Raw genomic sequence first — 23,323 nt, forward strand, 5'->3', positions numbered from 1 at the left:
ACCGCCTCTGTACCAGCGGGGCCAGCACTCACCCGGGGGAGTCCACACCTGCGCGGGGGGCAGCACGTCACTCACGCACTGACGCAGCCACATCACCTGCGACCTTCCCTCCCTGCGCCCTGCGGACCGTGGGGACGGAGACCAGAGGGAAGAGGGTGAGCGAGGAGGAGAAAGGGCCCGGGAGGGGGCCCGGGGACACGTGGGCGAGGCCGACAGCGGGAGGGAAGCCGAGGGGCTGGGAGAGGGAGTCAAGGCGAGTCGCTGAGGATTTGGACCCTCCCCGCCCACAGTGTCCAGGAACCACGACACACGAGTGTCCTGAAGTTACTTTTTGGTCTTAAAATGTTTCTGAGCGTGGTGACCCCGTGGGAGGACTGGGCCGACGCAGACTCGCGGCCTCCGGAGGAGCGGGAGGGGCCGTGCGAGGTGGAGGAGCTGCAGCCACAGCAGTGACTTCCCGGAACTACTGATCCTAACGGACTGGGAGAGAGAGTCCTGTCCCTCGCGGCACCGGCCACGGCCGCGGCCAGGTCCCGCGGGGCCTCCTGACTGCTCTCGGCCTTCAGTAGCAAAGCCAAGTGCGCACGGCCCACGGGGCTTCCTGCCTTCGGTGCTCGGCAGTCCCTGCTCCCCCATATCAGGACGGTTTCTCCACTGCTCTCCCTGACCCGACCCCTCCACCCTCCCTGCAGCCATGCCCCACGTCCGTTCAGTTCACCTCGGGGCTTGGGGGGCACACACACGGGCTCCCCAGCCCGCGCCTGATGAATTACAAACTGTTCTGTGGGCTTCAGCTTCCTCCCATCGTCCTCCCCAAGTGCCCCCAGGTTGTCTAGGGGCCCCTCCCTGAGGCCCTAACACCCAGTCTCAGCATGTGCCATGTTATCAGGCACCTGAGAGGGCCTCGGGGTGGCACCCGGATGCCCACGGGGGTCACTCAGCACAGATCCTCAAACCGGGCACAGGCGGCTCTCTGCAGTCGATCCCATCACGGGTCACAGTCCACCCTCCTGCAGCCTCAGGGCTCCGCGTGGCCAGGGAGCTCAAGGCCAGGCACCCCCGTCTGTCCCTTAACGGCTGCTTTCTGACCCAGTTAGGCAGCCGTGCCCCCCATCTTGTGCTCCCCAGTTTACTTGCTTAGAAGGGGGTCTTTTCCTACCAACTCTGAGCTTGGCGCCGTCAGACACCCCGGCACCCACCTGCTCTCAGGAAGAGCCGTCCACTGCTCTGGATGCCGAGACGGGCCAGACCGCTGCCGAGCTGTGGTGGAGGCTGGTCTACAGCCCTTGTTTTGTCCGGGGCCCCTCTTCAAGCCCACAGAAACCCCGAGAGATGCAGCCAGGCCCTCAGTCCCCGGGTGGTTGTTGACTCATGGCTGGTGTGACTGGGACAAAAGTTCGGGCTGAGATTTGCTCAAGGCAGTGGGGGGGGGGGGGACAGGAGACTCACCGCCCACTCAGACCTGCAGGTCAGGGAGAACAAACAAGAAATCAATGCGACGCCAGCACTGGCCAAACACCGGTGCCGGTGGCTGATCTCCACTCCCCACATTCCAGCTGCAGGTGGCTGCCTGGCACAATGGTTCTGCTTCCTGCGGTCTCCAGGCGCCCCTCTTCAGGGACATGCGCTTGTCCAGCGGGGACTTCTCGGGTGCCAGTGCTCAGCAGTGGGACCACTGCCCGTAGGAGGTAAGTGGAAACCCAGCGTCTCCTCAGGGGCAGACTGAATGGGGACAGGGGACGGGCTGCAAAGGGGGATGAAGCCAGCAAGCCACCCTGGGTTTGGGCAGCACAGGAAGGACCCTGTCACCTGGCCAAGGATTTGGAGAGACGTTGGTGTCTGAGACCCAGGTTCTAACCCCAGCTCCCCAGTTAATGGCGCTCTCACGTGGAGAGGCTGCTCGATGGGCGCCTTTCTTCCCCAAAAGGGACCCAGAGGCGTAAGGCAGGAGCACTGAGCAGCGACAGGCTTGTGACCGTTAGTTCCGGGCGCTGCAAAAGCGAAGTTCGGCTCAAAATGTGTTGCCTACGGAGCAGCAGCCGCCGCTGCAACGCTGCGGGACGCCCAGGGCCCGACTGGGAGCGGAAGCTGGCCGCTGGAGCAGCAGTGCCGTCGGGTTTAGCAAAATGCACCCCAACAGCCTGGAAGATGGGACGAGGGCACAGAAACGGGGACACACGCAGGGGCAAGGCAGAGCCAGGGTGGGGGCGGTGGCCATGGGGGACCTCCCCCTGCTGTGTTTGTGGGGGTTTTCATGCTGCCGCCAGGCCTGAAACAGACCATCCATGGCTTGGATCCTCATCAACCTTCGGATGTGGGTGAACTTCCTGCAGCTCATTAGGGCAGCGCTGGCCTGGCCATGACCAGGTCTGAACGGATCAGGTGCCTAAGAACCAAACCGTGAACACTGGGGCCGGGCCGATGGCAGCGTTGCATTTGTGTCAGAGCTGGGGTGGGGGGGGTGTGTGTGACGACAGGTCGCGGGGCTGCACGCAGAAGGGCTGGGATGGGAAGCCAGGATCTGCATGTCTGCCTAGCCCCACACCAGGGGGTGCTGCTGGTCGCAAGAGATCACATGACCACGAGGTGCCAGCCAGAACTCGGGGTAACAGGCCTGGCTCCTCTCAGCATGAACTCCGGCTTCTGGGAAACATGCCGTCAGTCTGGCACCGCAGCTCCTTACTGGAGGCCAAACGTCCTGTGTGATGTCGTCGCCCCCCCGTCACGAGGGCAGACAGGGTGACAGCAGAGACCCGCAGCTGGAACAAGGGCTCAGAGCTCCGCTCCGCCTGCTGACAGGAGCCAGGAAGCTGCACCCGAACCGGGCCCTGGCGGCTGTCTGTCCACACCTGGCCGTGCCCCCCGCCCGCGGGTCTGCTGCAGGGCTGGAGGGAACCCTCTCCCGACTCCTGACTCGAGCTGAGCGCTGGACCCTTTCTAACACGTGTGTTTTTTTCCTTCTTTATCATGAAATCTGAGCAGAGGATGCTGGGGTTTTAAATTTATTTTCTTTGCCTAGTAATCAGGCAAAGCGCTCCACAGCAGGTGTTCAAATCCTGAGATCTCCACAGCAAGTTCGTCCACCTCAGTCTCAGTTCCTGGGGTGCACAGGCCAGGCAGAAACCTTGCACCCCGTCCGGGGCGTGTGACTCCGCTGCACCCAACAACGCTGTCCGGCTGGACCGGCTCCAGCAGGGCCACGGGCGGCGGGCCCACGGCTGTCCTCCAAACCCGACTTCACGTCGCAGGTGCCGAGCACGGGGCCTTCAGTGCAACAGCCAAGAGCTGGGGCTTCCAGACGCCTTCTTACGCATCGTATAGTCCACTTTGCAGTTAAGGTTTTTGCTAAAACTGGACCGATCTTTGGCAGTGGAGAGGGGCCACAATACACGTGTTCTCCAGAAACAAAGCGACCCACGACTGAGGGGAGGGGCCTGCCGGCCCCCGTGCACGGGACCCAGTCGGGGAGGGGCAGCGAAGGCCAGCGCGCTGAAGGCCACGGTGACTTGCCCAACAGCTGGACGGCAGGCCAGTCACCTCTGCACGAGGACTCCAGGGCGAAGGTCGGCTTCCACACGGCTGAGTTTTGAAAGAGTTGACCAGTGGAAGACACTCTGTTTTGCTCCCAAGCAGATAAACCTGGCAACACCTAGGTTCTCTGCTAAGAGCTAAATCCTATTAAAAATAGAGTTAAACTCTGCCATTAGCTGAAACTGCCAAAACTGGGCTTTCGGTAAGGAATTCACGTCAAAGAAGGGTCTTCCATTGGGAACCCAAAAGTCAGAGATTGATTTTATACGTTTATGGCTGTGATTTGTGATGGACAGCTGACAGCCAGGCCGGGTAGTGTCCCACCCACCTTGCCCTCCGGCCACCCTAGATTTTGGAAGGTCAAAACGAGTGTGTCACAGGTGTGTTTCAGATGGTGCCCCAGGGCAGGAGCGTGTGGGCAGCGTGGGCATGAACACGCGTGGAGGGGAAAGTGCTCCGCTCCGGACACTGCAGAGACTGGCCCGTCAGTTTTACTTCCGTCAGCAAGTTCTCCGGGGCACGTGCCATGGCCCCCGCAGGGTTCCCTGCTCCCACTGCCCACCCACCCCAGTCGGGCCGGAACCTGCTGGGCATTCGCCTGGGCAGTAAGTCACACAGACACAAAACTCACACGCATCTGAGACTTGCTGCTTTAAGAACGTACTTTATACAAAATAACCAGTTCATATGGAAATAAATCTACAGACCTCCAAGGATCAAAAAGCTTTTTAAAAAGTTCTCCCAAAAAATTATCCAGCACACAGTATCGAACTAGCCAATGAGGTAAGTGTCGCTCTCGGTGAAGCAGGGAATCAGCAGACCACACAAAATATACACAATACAAAAATAAATAGCATTCCCCTTTCCAGTACTGGCCAGCATGCTCCGCAGCCTCTGCAGCGGCGTGAGGGTCCCTGAGCCCGGGTAGGGAAAAGAGGGGGTCCCACGGAGTGTCTAATCGGGGCCCAGCCTTTCCGTAACTAACACCCACACCCTGTTCCCAACTCCGCCCCACGCGACAGTCGGCTGGTTCCCGGGCATGTCTGCAGGAAGGCCTGGGGCGTCTGCTGGGGGCAGATGGGACCGGCCCGGGTGTCAGCAAAGCCACACAGGCAGAGGGACCAGCGCCGGCCTGCACGCCGAGCTCCTGCCAGCCTCCCGCGGGAGGCGGGGTGCAGGCGTGTTCCGCCAGGCCCTGCTTCACCAAAAGGGAAGCAGGTCGAAGCTCCGTGGCGAGTCCAACCCCCCAGGAAGAGGAGGGGCCTGGGTCCCCCTCATGCAGAAAGGCTCCGGCCCAGCCTCGTCCCTGCACGGCGGCGCGAGCCTGGAGGAGGGGCTGTGCTCACACCAGGCCTAGGGTCCCAGGGACGCCCCGGAGCCCTTCCCTCCCGCTCTGGGGCCCACGAGGAGTCTGGCACAAGGCAGGGCAACGACGCTGGGAGACCCGGAGCCTTTCATCTCTCCGACAGCCCCCTGCTGTGGCCAGGACTCACACCGTGTGGCTGTCCTGCCTCGGGACTGCGGGTTAAGACTCCCTGAGAACCTTCAAATTAGGTCTTAAGAGCAGTACATTCCTTGTAGATTTGAATATCCATTAAAAAAGGCAAGAAAAAAGTCCAGCCAAGGGGCATGGGTGGAAATCTCACCTCAGACACCGGGAGCCCAGGGGACGGGCCGCTCCCAGCCCGCGGCATCTGTGGGGCACGTGGGGCCCGCGGCCGACTGTCTGCTCACGTGCGCGATCACTACAAACCCAACCGACCGAGCGGGGGGCAGGGGATCCCCTACGTTCAGAGAGGAGCAGGAAGACAGCGTGACCAAGGACCTGTGTGTCCTACCCTTCCGTGTTCTCTAAACGCATCTCCGTAATAAGCTTGAGCCGACAGCTCCCCTTTTTCATAAACAGACTCTGAGGGGAAAACGCAAACCAGGAACCTTATGAAAGGTCCTCCTTTTCTTTCTGGTCCCTTTGTTTCTCCTGGGCCTTGAGGAAGAGCTGCGAACTTGTCAGTGACTGTAATGAAGGTTAGCCATTCGTGTGACATCACAGGTGAGGGACTCCTGCTGCCCAGAGCCCAGCTGTGCCTCCCGGGGCGGCAGGGGCCTGTGGCCTGAGACCGCTCTCCCTAGGGGGTCCCTCCACGCTGCCTGTGACCGCCTGTCACGCAGCTGTCACTCACTCGCTGATGGAGAAGAGGCCAACACGTCTGCTGGAGACACTTGCAGAGGGAGGGCCAGAGGGCAAGGTCCTGCGCCTGCCGCCGCACAGTCCCCGCGCATCCGGGCAGCCTGCCCGCTGGAGGCGGCGAGCCCAGGACGCGCCGGGCAGGGACGGAGCCCAGTGCCGGTACCGCACGCCCCGACGCCCACCCGGGACGCACAAGGCGACCGCTTTCCTGTCCCCCAGCGCACAGTGTCAGGATGTGATACAGCAGTTCAGTTTCCTACCTTCGTCCTGCACTGCGTTCTCACCTCTCTACCCACTGGAAGGGAGGTTAGGGACAAAGGAAATCACTGCCTTCTCCCTGCATTGCTCACAGCTTCTAACAGGGCTCGGGGGCTGGGAGTGAGGAGGAAGGGTCACCTCAGGTAGTGTGCCCACAGCAGCCCCGCCCCAGGGGTCCGCACAGAGCAGCCCCAACGTGTCAGCCCCCAGGGAAGGGTCCCTGGGGTCAGAGTGCTCCTGGTTCGGGGGGGAGCAGAGACCCCTCGCTCACACCAGCTCTAACACGGAAGGAGAGAGGCAGAAGGCGCCGGGCCAGGCACCCTCTCGCTGCGAGGACCGGCTTGTCCTGTCCGCCCCCACTTCCGCACTGACGCAGCGACAGGAGCAGCAGCTGTCCCCACCCACTGGCGACCTTCCTGCCCTTCCTGCAGAGAAGGCGACCTCTGTACCCCCGGACCAGGTTACGCCCCAGTAGGTTCCTCAGCAGAATCAGCCCCCCATACTCTAGCCACATGGCTGCCGCCGCACCTGAGACAGAGGGTCCATGCTGGGTGCAGGGTCACGAGGCAGCCGGGAGCCACCCACGGGTCCGCAGGGACGGTCTGCCCACACGCAGATCCCGGGCACTGGGGCGGGGCCTCGGAGCCGCCTGTGCAGCCGACCTGCAGCAAACGGAGAGGCGGCAACCCCACCCCACACTTCCTCGGGGTGAAAGGCTCCAGGCCCGCCCCGAGGAACTCAGAGGGGACCGGCCCCTGGGCAGGCTGGGAAATCCGCACTTCCTTACAGAGACCTACGTGCTGGCGCTCTCCTGAGCGCTCTCCCTTCCCTCCTTTGTGGGGTACTCACAGAAGCCTCCCTGGTGGCATCCCAGCTAAAACCACTACAGGACGCCCAGCAGGGAGAATCCAGTGTAACTCACTTCTAAACCTGGCGTCAAGTAACTGAATACTGTGGAACTGCCGCTACCACACACGCACCAAATGACTCCCAGAACCTGCTCGCGACAGCTATTTTAACCCCCATGTTTTACTATGATTCACTTACAATGAATCAAGACTAAATACACTGAAATACTCCTAAACTCAAACTGTAAACCTAGAGAATACACTTCCTATTCAGAACTGTGCAATTTCCTCACTGAGTCTAACATATACAGACCTGAGTAGTCGCTTCCACACGTGATTTGTGCCAGAGGGCCGCGCGCGCCGCCGCCTGGGCCCCGTCCTGTCTGCGAGGCGGCATGAGCTCCGCCCCCCGCACGAGGGAACACCCCTGGGACCGGCTCCCCTCACGGCCCACAGCTCCCGCGGGCCTCCAGCCTCCCGGCCAAACCTGGGCCACCAGCCCGGAGCGCAGCCCGCCTCCCGGGCAGAAGCGTCCGGAAGGCCGTGAGAGCACGCGGCCTCTGAACCGAGAAGCGGGGCCGCCGAGGAGGAAGGCCTCTCTGCCCCCCAGGAGAACAGTGACGTGGTCAGAAAGCCTTCCCGCCCTCCTGCCCAGCCTGTCAGCTTCAGTGCGACGTGATTGTAAACAGGTGAGGCCCCCCGGTCAGGATGCCAGCGCTGCGGGCCTCATCCCCGTTCTGTACAATACATTCACCACCAACAACGAAAATTAGTTCAAAAGGCAACATGAAAATTCTGTAAACTGGACCCAACTCCAAACACAGTAACACGACAAGTAGTTCCTTCCCCGATGTACCTGAGTTTAGCTGCTCATGAATGTCTCGAAGCACCTCCGTCCTTACGGATGCGCCCCCCCCCACCCCCCTTTAGACGACTCTCCCTAAACAAGTGTCTCAGGACTTGGAAAAGCCACCAATTCCAGTTCATCTGTTCCTGACCATCAGGAGGACCCTGCCAGCGCAGGTCCGTGTCCAAGGCATGTGCTTTGAGGCCGTGGCGCGTCCCCGGCTCTGGGACACAGGTGGTGCGCTGGGGGGCTGGGCGGGGAACAAAGACAGGCAGGGCGCGTCCCCGGTGCTCTGGGTCCCAGTCTTCACGGGCAGCCTTCTGTCTCCCTGGGGGCTGTGTCCCCCTCGGACTAGCTCTGGGAAAGCAAAAGAGGGATGGTTTAAACAAAATGCACACTTGTGTTCACCGTTAAAAAAAATTAAAAATGCCTAAAAGCAGTCCCTCCCATCTGGAAAATGGCTGGACTCGTGAACACAGAAGCAGGACATGGCAGTGGCCAGACCCCAAGGGTGCGGAGGCGGGGGTGGGGGGCGGCCAGAGGAAATCAGCTGCACACGGAGGCGGATAACCTCAGCACGGCGGCGCCCAGAGGCAGCGACTATGACTCAAACCTCACATTCTAGTCCCTCAAAAACCCAACAGGCCGGAAGAATAACCAGGCAAGAGGCCACATCAGAATAAAGGATGGGGGCCAGTCTGGAAAACTGCAGTTCAAACCAGCCCCCCAGGGCCGGGCCCTGAGAATAAGGGGAGGCCCCGCCGAGGAGCCGCTGAGGCCAGCTGGGCCCTGCCCCCCGCGGCCTGCAGCACAGGAAGCCCTCCTCCCTGCACCCCCCGGCCACCACTCCGTTCAGTGAGAAGTGTGAAATTGGGGGGCGCCAGCCCGCCGTGCAGCTGAAAACCCATGGAGCGGGGGTTCCCAGCACCCCTGGGCCCACGTGCTCCTTCCCCACCCGCCGGACAAGGGAGGTCCCCGGCTGTCCTACCTGATCAAGGGGGAGTGTCGGGGGCGCGTGAGGTGGCAGCTCCTCCCGCAGCGCCGCTGGGGCCGGGGTCTTTGGGAAAGAGGACGGCGGCTGGACGGGGCGCATCTGCAGGCTGCGGTCACGAGAGAGGCCAGGTCAGGAGTAAGCCTGTGGCCTCGCTTTGGGTTTAACCTGACCCTGGACGTGAGGAGCCAGGAAGAGCCCGGCACAAAGGACATGTCGCGACAAAGACACCAGGACGGGGGACACATGCAAAGTACGAGACCAAACAGACAGAACCACCAAATGCAAGTGCGTAAACCTTGACTGGGTCTTGAATAGAAAAAGAAATCAAAACCGAACAAAACAAAGCTATGAAGGCATCTCAGAAACAACTGGAGAGGCCACGTGGCTGCGTCAGGGGCAGCGCTGTCCCCCCCACCCCCAGGTGCGCAGCAGCGCGAGGCTGGGCCGCAGGGCCATGCTCTCTGTCCCGAGGAGGACCGCACTGAAGGACCAGGGAATAAAGCATCATCAGGTCTACAAGGTAGTCCGACGGTTTAGGGATACAGGGAAAGAAACCGGAAGAGACAGATACTCAGAGCAGGAACAAACACAATGAAACGTCACGAGGGGCAGAGGGCTGAGGTCAGGGTTACGCTGGCAGCACCAGCGTCCCGACGCGGCCCCCGATGACTTCACAGGACGCCCTGCAGGGGGCCCGTCTCTCCACAGTCAGGGGCCATGAACTCAGAAACAGGGTGCACCCGCACCTCCCAAACTGGGGCCTGCCGCCTCCAGTATCCAAGCCTAACCAGCCACTGAAATGCCCAAGCCAGAACCCAGCCCGAGGCCCACACGCTTCCATCGAGGCCCCGCAGCAGCAAAGCTCCGGAGACCTCTGACGTCGACCTTCCCGGCCAAGGCCGTTCTCTGTTAAAAACTAACACTTTCTCTTTTGGGGGAAATGAAATCAGACGCGCTTACCCCGAGGGCCTGTACGCGTCCTGGAAGGGCCCCCTCACGCCCTCCGCGGGGCCCATCGGCTCCAGTGTCACGGCCTGGAAGTGGCCCAGGCCGTCCTCCAGGCGGCGGTAGACCGGGCTCTCTGGCGGGAGGCCGTTGGGCTGCGCAGCCGCGGCGCATGCCCAGGCCCGGGGCTGGAAGTGGCCGGCCGGCCGCGGGGCTGCGTAGGAAGGCCTCGCTGGCAGCACGCCCCCGTGCGGGGGGTAAGCGGAGGACGGGAACCCCAGCCCGGCGCTCAGCGCGGGCGGCGGCGGCCCATAGAGACACTCGCTGGCCGACAGCGAGCTCTGCCGCTTGGTGGCGGCCTTGTGGTTGTCCAGGTCCAGGAACTCTTTGGGACTCTCCGGTCGCTCCGCAGACGCGTCCAGCCTCTCCTCGGGGCCGGGGCCCTGCCCGGTGGCCGTGGGGACCTCGGTGACCAGCACGTCCATGCGGGCGGGGGACGTTAAGGCGGCATTCAGGGCCTCGCAGCCTTGCAGGGTGACCACGGCGCTGTCGTCCACGAGGGGCCTTGGAGCGGGCGGCTGGCCGGGAGGTGGCCCGCCCGGGCTCCCTGGGGGCGGGAGCTGCCTCTGCCAGTCGGGAAAGCCCTGAGGACACGCGTAGTACGGAGTCCGCTGGTAGTGATGGTAGGGGGGCTGGGGCGGCGGCGGGTAGGCGTGCCGCATTCCCTGGTGGGGGCGGTACCGGGGGAAGACCCCCGGGTGAAGGCTGTTGGGACGGAAGCTCCGAGGAGGGAAAGGCGAGGACTTGGCGCCCAGACCCTGCAAGCCGGCGCTGCTGTGGTACCGAGGTGCTGAGCCGGGGTACTCCAGGCCGGGCAGGTACAAGGTGGGAAACTGGCCGCCGGCGCCCCCCACCGTGCTGGGGTCTGCGCCGGGAGGGGCCGCCGGCATCAGCCCCGCACACGGCGCGCTGTCCTGCAGGGCTTTGCCCCCAGGGCAGAGGGGCTTTTCTGGACCATGGCCACCAAAGCCTTTCTCCTCTGAGTCGCACAGGGGCCCCTCAGCCAGCACCCCGTTCTCAGGCAGAACCCCCCTGCCCGCCAGCGTGGGCAGGTCCCGCACGCAGCCCTGGGCAGCTGGGCTGGGGTAGCCGCCCTCCGAGGCCCAGGTGCTTTTGCCCTTCACTGCCTGGCAGCTGTCCTCCGAGGCTGTGAGGTCACCCGTGAGTTCGGGGCCCTCGTCCTCCCGGTCCCGGGGCGAGCTCTGCAGAGGGTGCGCAGGATGAGGTAGCTGTTTGAGGTACATGCTGTCAGAGGCGACAGCGCTCGGGGGCTTCTCGAGCTGGGACAAAGGCTCTGCTGTAAGAGAAGGGAGACAGCTCAGTCTGAGTCGCATCCCCAGGCGGGGACATGAGAACGTGACAAGCACCGGGCCGGGAAGGCAGGGCCGAGGTGGGCGTGTGGCCAGAGTCATGCACATCCCGGAGGGGTCCCGATGCGGATGCCCTGCCCTCCCTTTCGTAGGCCAGGAGGCAGGCCCAGTGCCCCTGCAGCCACTCAGAGGGCACGCCCTCAGGCGGCAGACACCGAGGACGTGCACGTGGAGCACGGCAGGATTGGGGGCCAGGCTGGGAAGCTCTAAAGCTCGGCCCACGAGAGGAAGTGAGGCCATGCCCGGTGTGGGGCCCGTCAGAACGTGCTCCGCAGAGCAGGGACCAAACCTCAGTCCTCGCACCGAGCAGGAATCAACACTGACTAAAGGAACGGAAACACTCACCTCATTTGAATGTCTTTACAAGATGCTGCAGCACAAACCTCCAAAGGCCTCGCTACCATGTCAGAGAAACTAACACACCCGCGGGAGCTAATTTATTGGACTCGGACGCTTAATGAGAACCTGTGGACCCAACCTGCGACGTCCACCCACAAGTGCAGCCGTGTGGTTACGGTCTCCCTAGCAGGGCAGAGCTGAGCACCTCCGGTGCTACGTGTGAAGGACTAGACCTCCTAGGACCCCAGCTGTGAAGGGCGAAGGGACAGGTTGCACAGTAAAAATGAAACCTGGACTTTCACTGTGACAGCCAACATGAAACACCATCACAGCGGCCTCTGTCACGGCGCCTCACGTTCCGCCGGCCCGCGGTGGGTTAGTTCTGCGGGGGCTGCCAGCCCCGGAGAGGGCCTGTCCTCGCAGGAAGGAGTCTGGGTTCCATGCCCACCGCCCACTCCACACAGGACCGCCACCCCCGTTTTACACAGCCTGGTCTCCACCCCTCCCCGTGTGTGAGACACTGGGGATACCAGCCCAGAATAAACAGCAATTACACAGGGACGCGTCCTTCTTGCACCCGGACGCAGGTGGCCTCTGTGGAAGGGCCTTTCTGAGAACTCCCTTCGGGCTTTGCCGCCTCACAGCAAATGATAGAACTGATCAGGCTGTAAACCAAACACTGGACAGTGACTTCAGAAGGCGGCCTAGAGACACGGGGTCAGACACAGATGCCGCGTCCAGTCTGTCTGGGTTCCAGCCTCAGTTCCTCCCAACACTGGGTCGGGGCACAGCCCACCACCCCCTCTCTCTGTTCTTGGGGTTTCCATCTTAAAAACAGGCCAGACAGCAGCGGTCGGGATGGCCTGCTGCCAGCACAGCAAGCCCCGCATCTGTGTGGGGACCACCCCTGCTAGACACTCTCTTGGACCTTGGGATCAAAACCAGCACCAGGACTGGCTGAGCCCTGAGTTCAAGAGGAGGCTGGAAACCATTTCTGTCTGGCTTGGTGTTTGTGAAAAGACTCTTCTGGAATCAGCAGCTCGCAGGGCTGGGAGTCAGACAAGAGTGGCAGTTACCTGGGTCAGGTTCAGGCTCCCGCGTCTCGCTGTTATCCTGCGTCCTCCCAGGGTCCCCCGAGGCAGGCTTGGCGGCTGCCAGGCCCATGGGTGCGGCATGAACGCCCTGTGGGAAGGGGCCAGGTGCGCCCGGTGGGCAGGCACGGGAGGACAGCCGCTGCATGGCCAGCATCTCTGGGCTCTCCATCATGGAGCCCCCGCCTGGCACCCCTCGCAGCGCCTGGGAGGGCGCCCCACACAGGGGGCCGGGTGCCAGAGGTGGCTGCAGCCGGTGCCCAGGGGACCTACAGGGTGGTCGCAGGTACCCTGACGGAATGCCGTGAGGTAGGAAGCTGGGGCGCTCAGCCCAGGGGTGGGGAGGAAATGGCGGTCTCACCCCCCGGGAGTCCAGTGTGTGGCCCAGGGCGCGAGGCTGGTGTGAGGGGCCTGGCTCCAGGAGGGCCTTCTCATCCGGCCCCGAGGGTCCCAGGGGTGTAGCACCATGGCTCCCGTTCCAGACAGCGGGGTGTGCGCGACTCAGGTATTTGTAGGATCGGTACATGTGGCTGGGAGGGATTTCTGAGCTTTCAGGAAAGTCCAGGGGCCGGGCGGGAACCCCTCCATGCCGGGGAGCAATAAATCCGGGCTGGAACTGAGCTGGGGGATACATACTTCCATCCTGACTGGGGCCACTCATGTGCCCCAGAGGCAAAGCCCCAGGGTGCGACCCCATGTTAGAGAGGTGTGTCAGCCCCCCACACGCTTGCTTCTCTTCGGGCGCGCCCAGCCTGGGCCCAGGGTGCTTGTTCATCCCCACTGGAAGCTGGCAAGGAGGACAGAGGACAGTGGCGTCAGCAGGTGCATCATGTAAGCCACGCCCACGGTGACAGACTCCCAGCCCAGGAGACAACAATCGCGGGTCACCGGGGAGGGCGTGTCTGAGACTCACTATACCTGCAGGGCAAATGGCGGGCGCTGCCGCACAGGCTCCCCGGGGTGCGGCTCCGGGACCCTGGAGCAGCCGTACAGGCCGGCGGGATCTGATCCGCGGAGAGGGCCAAACGAGCCAGGCACGGCCGGCCTCTGCAGAGCATGGAGCGAAGGCGAGGAGGGGTGGGAAGGAGATGCAGTTCAGCAAGGACAGAAGGACCCTGCTGAAGGTCAACATGACAGGCCCCCACACCCGCACGGAGGCCCGGAGAGGGCAGTCAGCGCAGGGCGCCCCGAGGTCCTGTCCCCGGAGTGGAGACAGGCGGAGGTGACCTGACTGGTCATTACTGCCCCTCAGGAGGCTGCATGGGTCTGTGCCTCTGTGCTTTACAAGTAACTGGACGTGTTTTTATCCATCTCTGCCCACATTGCGGACCGACGAGGGGAGAGGCAGCCCTGCGCATGGCAGTCGCCTGGGGTGGCAGAACCCGCCTGCGCACTTCCCTCCCCTCCAGCCTCACCCACTGGGACAGAGCTCAGCAGGGTCTCAGCCTCCTTCCCACCTGGTTAAGAAGCGGCACGGGGCTGGGCATCCCGCCGTAGTGCAGGGCACGAGGGAGGCCCCGGCTGCTGGCAGCCCCTGTGTCCCGAGGGGGCTGTGTGGAGCCGCTGCTGGGACCTTCCCCAGAGCAGGGGGGCGCTCGGCGAGTGGGCGGCAGCGCCTTCCCTCCGTTCTCCGCGGGCGGCTGCTTCCTGCCGGGCCCCTCTGGGTCGCGGGAGCGGGTGCACACCTGGCTGCCGCCACTCCGCCCGGCCCGGCTTCGTCTCTTTTCCCGCTTCTCATCCTCTCTGACCCAGAATTCGTCGTCTGTGTCCCCATCCTCACCAGGAAAATGCTTCGTCATCGCCCGGTGGAAGCACCTCTCTAAGTTATCTGACATCTTGGTGTACTCTGCAGGGAGAAACACTGCGTGACCTCGGGGACAGCTTTTGCTGGGACACGGTTCTCCACTAATACCCACGAGGTGTCTGTCCTGAGGGGCTCCAGGCTGTGTGGCTGGGGCGTTACCCCAGGTCAGCAAGAATTTAGTTCAACTGCTGAAATATTTGCTGTGACCTCCAGGTCCGCTTAGGTTTAGCTGAGGCGCTGAGCCCAGGCACAAGGGACTCAGTTTCTGCCCCCGGAGTCATGCGCGCACTGGGGTCAGATGGCCCCTCGGGGCGGGTCTCGAGGTGACTGGCAACCCGGGCCCTCCGGCGTCTGCGCTGTCCACGGTCCCCGCCACACACCTCAGGCCCCGCTGCGCTCGCGGCCCCGGGCCTTGCTGCTCACACACGCCCCCCCCCAGGCCTGGGTCACGAGGCAGCACCCTCTCGGCGGCGACCGCACAGCCTGCGCGCCACTCACCACTGCTCTCCCCGTTGTATTTGCGACAATTCCTGAACATAGTCTTCATGTCAGTTACAAACTCCTCCTTAGTGCAGTACAGACCTCCATTGAGTTTCTTCTCCATGCTTGAAATATCCATGGGGACCTAGAACAGGACACGCTGAAGGGCAACTGGCTGGAGAAACACCTCATAACCTGTATGAGGCAAAGGAATCACGCCTCTCGAGTTTCCACAGAGGCTGGCACATCCAGCAACCCTGACTTTCCAGGATGGAAGAGGAACTCGCACCAAACCAGACAACACAGAAAGCAAGAGCGAAGCCCACGGCTTCTCACGGGGACCTGCAGAACGGATCTACCCACCTTGATGATCTGATAGTAGTTTGGGGCGTACGACTCGTCCACAGGTTCCAGGAAGGGCCAGGAGTCCTTGTGCGCCTTGACCACATCTAGGACTGAGAGCCAGAGGAGACCGCTCAGCACCCGCAGGCTGCCGCCAGGGACCCCACGGCGGGGACGGGAACTGACCTTTGTACATGGCGGTGAAGTCGTCATCCAGCTCGAAGCTGCGGGATCAAAAAACGAGAGATTAACGTGACTGTGACCACGCTGCCCCGCCGCTCTCCTCATCCAGCTGCAGACAAAGGCGTCCACACGTGTCAGAGAGACCCGGCGACCTTTATCAAGGAGAGGTTTGTAACGGTGATAACATGCCGAGAACCAGTTACGCAGGAAGATAAGGGTCAGCACACTCTAGCAACAAGGGGCATCGCTTTTCTCATCTGTAAAATGATGGGGCGGCATAGTCCTCCCCAGGTCCGACTGTCCTCTGACGAGCATCTGTGATGCGGAGAGCAATACAGTGATCCCCCACTTATCGCGGGGATTACGTTCTAGACCCCCCCCATGATAGGTGAAAATCCGCAAAGTAGGAACCTTACTGTTTTTTTAGTATTTACTGCACAGTGCCGCAAAGTCCCGCAATAAGTAATTAAATTTAATATTTTCAAAAATCCCGCAACACAGTGAGAGGGACGACTGTGTTCCACAAAAGCAGAGAACGGAACGGGAGGCTCACGAACATCGAATGGTCCCCACCACACAGGCTGCTTTAAGGGTCGAACGAGGGAAGAGCTTATTAGCACAGCGCCTGAGCGCTTAAACCCCCGTTCCAGGTGAGGACTCACAGGTCTTTAGTCTTCTTTTCTTCCCTCGTGGGGGAGCTGGGGTCCAGGTGGGACAGCTCTGGGGGGAGCTCCTTCCCTTGGGCCAGCAGCCACGCCCGCTCTTCCCGGAGCTTCCGCCGCTTGGCTCGGTCTGCAGACACAAGGGACCGACAGAGGCGCGAGTGAGCGAAGCGCTCTGCGTCACTGACGACATGTCCTCTCCTGCAAGAGGACGAGGCCGTAGCAAGCACAGAGCCCTTCGTGACATCATTTGCGGTGCTGAGGAGGATTCCATGGAGGGGAAACAAAAGCTGGGGACGAGGGTGCCCCCCACCCCGGCACTGGGGGCGGGCAAAGCTGAAGAACAATGGAATTAGAAGAAAACAGAAGACTGAGCAAGGCTCATCCTTGTCGCTGCCGGAGGCCTTTCCGCTTTCTCTCAGAAAACCGACGCCCAGTGTTAGGACGAGGCTCCCGGAACTGAACACACGCAGACTCTCACGAACACCTCCCAGCTCTCGGGGCTCCGCATTTACGTCCCCAGTCTCCCGCCCTCCCCGCGCTGGCAGCCGGCCCCACCAGGCCAGGGGCGGGGGCCACGGGAGCTGCTCCCCGGAGCTGCCAGGGGCTGGAGGGCCAGACCCAGTTTCCCCGGCTCAGAGCCACAGCCACGAGCAGGCACCGGGCCTCCCAGCACGAGCCCCAAGGAGCAGGGGCTCCGGGAGGCAGCGGGGCAAGAACCCTTTCAGACACAGCACCACAGGGAGGAGAAGCCGGGACAGAGCTCGTCCTCCTTCCCGCGTCCGGCGGACACGATTCTGCAAGAGTTTCCCCGTCACCGTGACACGTGCTTCTCTTGCTACGTTACTTCCATCTATAGGCTCAGAGTATCTGCTTCATTAATCAAAGGCACTTCGCTGTCAAAAACTTTCAAAAGCTGCGTTTTTTAAAAGAGAACTCCCTTCAAGCTTAAAGGGAAGCGGAGCCACGTGGGTGGACACCCGCACCTCCACCCAGCAGTTCCCCTCAATGCGAACACAGCAGCCCCTCCTCCGGCTGACTGTAATTCTGCCGTACTTTGCAGTAACAGTGCATGACACATGACTTCGTGTGTTGGTGTGAAGCTCTATCGAGGAAACAGTGACCTCAGTCGCCGCAGCCTCGCCTGCCAGGTAAAGTTGGCATCTGGCCACCTGACGGGGACGGAATGGCATCTGGGTGGCTTCATCCTCACTTTCCTGCCTGAAGTGACAGTGGACACCCTTTCAGCCGGCCACCCACTCAGCGTCCCCCTCCTGCGAATGCCCTGCTCATACACATGCCCCTTTGCCCTCTGTGGGGTCTGGATTTCTAACTGACTTGGGAGAGTGCTTTAAATAATCTTGGCTGACTGGGTGGGAAATTATCTTTTTCTGCTCCACGGTCTTTCACTTTGTTCATGGTGTTTCTTCCACATGAAAGTTTTAAACAATTAACAAAGTAAAATCTCTCACTCTCCCCCACCTTAGAGTTAAAACAACAACAAAAAAATCCCTTTTTAGCTGACCATCTTGAAGATATTCGCCTGTATTTTCACAGGGTTTGTCCTTTTGTCTGGAAATTATTCTTGTAGAAGCAAGAGATGGGTCCTGGCCCTGCCTGCTCCCCAAGAGCCAGCTCTGGGGGTTCGCCTCACTGCCCGCCCCAGGGTCTCACTCACTGTCTCCTGCTAGAGTGAGGGTTCCTGCCACATTGCTTTTAGAAATTATCTTAGCCCTCTTTATTTTCAAATATTGAGTCAGAGTCAAAATTTCCCACACGTTCAATAACTTCTTAAAAAGTTGGCTTGTTCAGGTCAAAGCCATCAAGGTCTGTGCACTACCTGCGGCTGATCAGTCTTAACTCTGGCTGAATGACTTCCAGCAGTGTCCCCTCTGACGTCTCTGCCAGAGAAGCTCGGCCACTCTGTCCCATGACATTTCAGCTTTCTGGATTCAGCCGAGCGCATCATCACGGTGTGCAGGCGTGTCCCTCCGCCCCTCGGATTTCCTGCAAACCTCGCAGTTCTATCAAGAGGCTTTCATTGAACAGGCTGCATTTCACTGGTGTTTAAAATAATTTGTGAACTTAGCTGTCGTCAACACTTCATTTCTTTTCTAGCCCACACAACGGACACCGCAAGGGTGAGAACAAGCAAGAGACGGAGAGGCAGCTGCGCGTGGCTGACACCACCGCACCCCAGGGGCCATGGCAGCAAGGGGCTGGATCCGAGGAGTAAACAGCACAGAACTCACAAGTCAGGGCCAGTCAGGACTGGCCAGAACCGGCCCAGACACTGGCTACAGAAGCGCCGCCCGCAACCACGCAGAGCCCCACGTACCTTCCACTGCCTTCACCTTCTCCTCCAGCTCCCGTTTCTTCTCTTCCCTCAGCATCTGCTCCTGCTCCTTCCTCTGCACAGCGAGGAGGACTTGGCGCTCCTCCTCCTCCTCTCGGCGCTTCTGCTTCTCCATGCGGGTGAGCACCGGCGTCTCCTGGGAAGGGCCGGAGGTTTCAGATTGGTTCAGACAAAGAAATGTGTGCCAAATTAAAGAACATAACAAGCCCCCAGAAAAAGAACTAAATGAAACAGAGATAGCTGGCCTATCAGATGCAGAGGTCGAAACACTGGTGATCAGGATGCTCAGAGAGCTCAATGAGTGTGGCAAAAAAATAAAGGGAGAAATGAAGGTCACACCAAGTAAAGTAAAGAAAAATCCACAGGAAACTAACACAGAAGGGAAGAAAGCCAGAATTCAAACCAATGGTTTGGAACATCAATAAGAAACAAACATTCAACCAGAACAGAAAGAAGAAACAAGAACTGAAAAAAGTATAATATAAGACGACTCTGGGACAACTTTAAACGTACCAACATCTGAACCATACGGGGTGCCAGAAGGAGAAGAGGAAGAGCAAGAAATCAAAAACTTACTTGAAAAAATAATGAAAGAAACTTCCCTAACTTGGCAAAGGAAATAGATATACAGGTCCAGGAAGTACAGCAAACAAGTTGGACCCAAAGAGGACCACACCAAGACACATCATAATTAAAATGCCAAAGGTGAAAGAGAATCTTAAAAGCAGCAAGAGAAAAGCAGAGGGTTCCCTACAAAGGGGTGCCTGTAAGACTCTCAGCAGATTTCTCAAAGGAAACTCTGCAGGCAAGAAGGGACTGGCAAGCAGTATTCAATGTGATGAAAAGCAAGGCCCTACAACTAGGACCCCTCTATCCAGCAAAGCTGTCATTTGGAATGGAAGGGCAGATGAAACACCTCTTCCTCACGTTTTTCAGGCCCCTCCTCTTTCACCGTGTGCCCTAACTCAGCAGCTCCCATGAGACGGATGCCCAACGCTATTAGTTTATAGACTGGGTCATATATGTCTGAAAAAACCAATGATGTTGTGTTCCAAGCGTCCATTTCAACATTTCTGTGCTCATTTTCACCAGCCCACCACCCCAAGGTAAAGCAAGTGTGGGGACAAGGACCCGGGTGCTGAAGACACTCCAGGGTGCTTTAAGTTTGAGATGCTGAATGGTTTCAAGTTTATACACTCAAAACTTACATAATTTTATTAACCAATACCACCCGAGTACATTTAATATAACGTTAAAAATTATTTTAAAGAACAAGTACAATCAATGAACAAAAACAAAAAACTGAACAGTTTTAAAAATGTCATGTATTACAGTTTTCTTGAAAAGAGGGCACTGGCAGATGGGGTGAGGGCTGGTGCTGAAATGTTCCTACTGAAGAGGCCTGCTGGGATCAAGGGGGCGTCAGGGAGACGCCGCTGGGGACGCCCCCTGGCCACTGTCCCAACAGGAGGGTGACACACAGCTCCTCAGGTGAAGCAGGCCCAGGACCCCCCGACGCCCCGGGCCTCGTCAACCTCAGCAGAGCACTCGAGACCAGCCCGCAGCACAGGTCCTGGTGGTCGGCGACTGTGCCCCTGCCCCGGGGTTTTCTCCAGAGTCCAAGTGACAAGACGTCCTAAGGCACAAGACCGACTCCTGGGTGGCCCCATCGGTCAGGCAGCCGAAACGTTCCCCACAGACGCTCAGAACCGCTGCCCCCGTCACGTGCACCTCCAACCACAGGGCAAGCGCAAACACAGAACAGAGAGAACGGCACACTGCAGGAGCGAGGTGTGCTCAGCTGCAGGGAGGACAGGTGCCCAGGGCGGGGCCAGGAAAACCCCAGGACAGAGCTTTCCTCCACCGGCGCGAGGGGACCGGCCCCCATCTGAGGGGCCAGGCTGGGCGCCAGCTCCAAGCTGGTGACTGCTGGGGATAATGAGGCCGAGAGACGGGGAGCAAGTCCATCACAGAGCTGCCGACTCAAAGCTAACTAGACATCTATCAGTTTAACTCCCAGCAAGAACACGCCCACGAGCCGGGGGGTGGGGGTGGGTGCTGGGGTAGGGAGAAGAGGTAAAGGGTAAACCCACGCATACAGAAATGAGTTTGTAAAGAAGTACTGTCCTTTCTGGGCTCAAGAGAGATTATACTTAATGAGAAGGTCTGTCATCACATTGTCACTCCAATGCAGGAGCCAGGAAAACGTGACTGCCAAGCGGTGAGAGAAGCTGTCAGACCGTCACGGGCGGCCGGGACAGGGGCTGGAGTGACTATCGCCTCCTGGGGCGCACGTTTCCATAATCACGAAATTGCTGCAACAGTTAACGAAACTGATGCCACCAGACCGGCAGCCTGGGAAGGAAACCAGCGAAGCACCGCTGAGCGCCCGTGCGGGGAAGGCATCACGCCTGCAGCCGTGCGGGGGAAACAGCGCCTCGGCCGTGGGTCCTGAGGGAGAAGCTTCATCGACTCGCGGAAGAACTGAGTCAGCACGTGAGGAAGCCACGGGACAGCACATGGAGACAGTGACTTTCAGGTGGGGTTTCTGGGAGACCAAGGTCCAGATGGGTAGGAAAGTAGAGGGGACAGATGTCTGAACAGGTGACGACTCAGGTGCGTGCCCATGAAGCCCCGGGTTGAATGGTTTCTGACAACCTGCCCCGAAGGAGGGGGAGACAGCAGAGCTCAGGGAGCTGGGACAAGAGCCAGCACGGGGCCACCAGGACACACACTCGTCAGCACTTGCTGCTCAGCAGGGAGGGGCAGTCCGTACGAGGTAGACGGGAAAAAGCATCTATACGGAGGTGCACACAGGGTGCAGGACACACACCTGGGGGCTCAGGGCACACCTGCGGAGGACCGTCACAGGAGGAGCAAAGCTGAGACTTCCCAGATAAGGAGAAGGAAATTCTGCGGCCCACACTGAAGGCCCACGAGCGGCTTGAGGAGGAAGGAAGAGCCACTTGCAAGGGACAGTGGGTGAGTCCAAAACTCGATCAAATAACCCACCACAGCAAGGCAGCCGCGCGCCCCGCCTACCTTCTGGGCGATCATGCTGCAGATCTCAGGCAGGAAGTCCTCGCTGAGCAGCTTGTAGAGCTGCCGCTCCCGCAGGGAGGTCCTCTCCCGGAAGCTCTCCGTGACCTGTCTCCACTCTTCCTCTGTCTGGCACAGCAGCCACCAGGTGCCCTGGCCGGGCCTTTGGGACCCTGGGGAGCAAGCGGGCGGTTCGCAAAACAGACCCCACAAGGACCCGTCCCCTAGTTAATTCTCGTCACGTTCCCTCTGCATCATGGCCAAAGCCAGGAATCAGAAAAGAAGACCAATCACTTTTCACTTTCCAGGGTGATGTGGATGCCTTTGATTTTCCTGTTACTGTCCCCGTTTATAGCTAAAAGGGAGCCCTTACCAAAGGCAACACGAAACCACCTTCGTGCCCTTTTTTCCTTTTTAAAATAATTTGTTTAGTTTAGTTTAGTTATTTATTTATTTTTAGAGAGAGGGGAAAGGAGAAAGAGAGGGAGAGAAACATCACTGTGCAGTTGCCTCTCACTCGCGCCCCCAACTGGGGGCCCTGACGTGCAACCTAGTCATGTGCCCTGCCTGGGAATCGAACCAGTGACACTTGGCTCGCAGGCCAACGCTCAACCCACTGAGCCCCAGCAGCCAGGGCTGCGTGCCCTTTCTAAGACAGATGTGAATGTGCTAGAGACGCTTCAGTGCGTTTCCTTTCCTGAGCAAACAGTTCTCATCTGCTCCTCTGCAGCCTCCCCCGCTTCCCAAACACGGAGACTCTAAGCTGACAGCCCCTCCCGCTGATGCAACGTGGGTCACAGACTCACAATCTGAATGGACCACTGGTCCGCTCCACTACGTAGCCATGCATTTTACATTAAAACAGCAGCTCGTTCAGAAGTCACAGCTGGGTGTCTGTGCTGCTGGGGCCAGGTACCAGGGCCAGAGGGAAGAAAGCGGCTCCTGACCTCCAGCCACCATCAGGAGGGGGACAGGGCCGGGACCGAACGCAAGGAGGCACTATAGATGCCTCCTGTGACATGGTCACTGCTCCGCAGGACTCCGCACCACGAGGGCCCATTCTCACATAAACCAACCCGTCACGGACACCTTTCTGGGCCCCGGAAGAGGCCATTACCATTTTTCGTCTGCAGCTCAGATGCCAAGGAGTTTTCTTCCGGCTTTTCACTGAAACGTGGGAAAGAGAGGAACAATTAAAGACGGGTAAGAGAGACCCCCGTGAACACGGGGCACGAGCGAGTGTTTCAGTGCTGAGGACGTGGCAGCAATGTGCACCCGAGGAAAACGTTAACTTTTATAACATTAAAAACAAATCAAACCGGAGTTCAGTGCTCAGAGTTAAGCGCCAGAAGAAAGGACGGTAAGAACCCCACCGCCCTCCCCCGACTCACAGTGACCCTGAAGGTAAAGCACGCAGGGGGCGAGGCAAGAATAAAGAAACACAAGAACGAGCTGTGGGGCACACGCGCGCAACGGCCAAGCTCCTTCTGCCCGCCCTGTATTTGGGTGTAACTCCAGGACGGCAGCAGTGAAGAACAAGCTTAGGGACAAGGCATGCCCTTTGCCACGACCCTGGGACAGCAATCGACGCTCCTGTGCAGTGGAGCTGTCAGGACACCGACCTCACGGGGAGGCTGGGCCATCGGTGACGAAACACAGAAGTGCTTGCCCAGCGTGGCAGAGTGAGGGTCACCGTCGCCCGTGCCTCCGAACCCACCCAGACAGGCCGCCCCACAGGACTTCCTATGGCGACGCAGAGGCTCTAGCCTGTTGCTGCCCAGCACGGCGGCCACGGGCCACACGCGCCCACTGGGCCCTTGACAGATGGCTGGCGTAACTGAGGAACTGAACTTTACACTTTACTTAAAGATATTAGAATATTCTACTGAATATAGAGCTCTAAAAATTAAAATCACCAGTAGAGGGTAGCACAAGACCACATTCGTGTGTTAAAACGATTCCACGTTCCCAGCACTAGGTGCATTA

The 23,323-nt window shown here is 59.7% G+C and overlaps 1 protein-coding gene across 1 annotated transcript in view; it reads right to left on the bottom strand.

The window, feature by feature from the left end:
- Positions 1 to 7,836: 7,836 nt before the first annotated feature.
- CECR2 (CECR2 histone acetyl-lysine reader) overlaps positions 7,837 to 23,323 on the bottom strand; it is a 78,164-nt gene continuing 62,677 nt past the window's right edge. Inside the window, exons 6-18 of the mRNA XM_090258369.1 lie at positions 22,455 to 22,504; positions 21,341 to 21,510; positions 18,281 to 18,434; positions 15,943 to 16,072; positions 15,284 to 15,321; positions 15,119 to 15,210; positions 14,774 to 14,900; positions 13,929 to 14,317; positions 13,390 to 13,518; positions 12,457 to 13,258; positions 9,627 to 10,968; positions 8,661 to 8,772; positions 7,837 to 8,029 (exon numbers count right to left, since the gene is read on the bottom strand). Of these exons, the coding sequence (XP_090114495.1) occupies positions 8,024 to 8,029; positions 8,661 to 8,772; positions 9,627 to 10,968; positions 12,457 to 13,258; positions 13,390 to 13,518; positions 13,929 to 14,317; positions 14,774 to 14,900; positions 15,119 to 15,210; positions 15,284 to 15,321; positions 15,943 to 16,072; positions 18,281 to 18,434; positions 21,341 to 21,510; positions 22,455 to 22,504 (3,541 nt within the window). The 3' untranslated portion in view covers positions 7,837 to 8,023. The remainder of the gene's footprint in view (positions 8,030 to 8,660; positions 8,773 to 9,626; positions 10,969 to 12,456; positions 13,259 to 13,389; positions 13,519 to 13,928; positions 14,318 to 14,773; positions 14,901 to 15,118; positions 15,211 to 15,283; positions 15,322 to 15,942; positions 16,073 to 18,280; positions 18,435 to 21,340; positions 21,511 to 22,454; positions 22,505 to 23,323) is intronic.

The sequence above is a fragment of the Furipterus horrens genome, unplaced genomic scaffold (genome assembly GCF_987537825.1).
Source record: "Furipterus horrens unplaced genomic scaffold, mFurHor1.1.pri manual_scaffold_12, whole genome shotgun sequence".
NCBI classification, from domain to species: Eukaryota; Metazoa; Chordata; class Mammalia; order Chiroptera; family Furipteridae; genus Furipterus; species Furipterus horrens.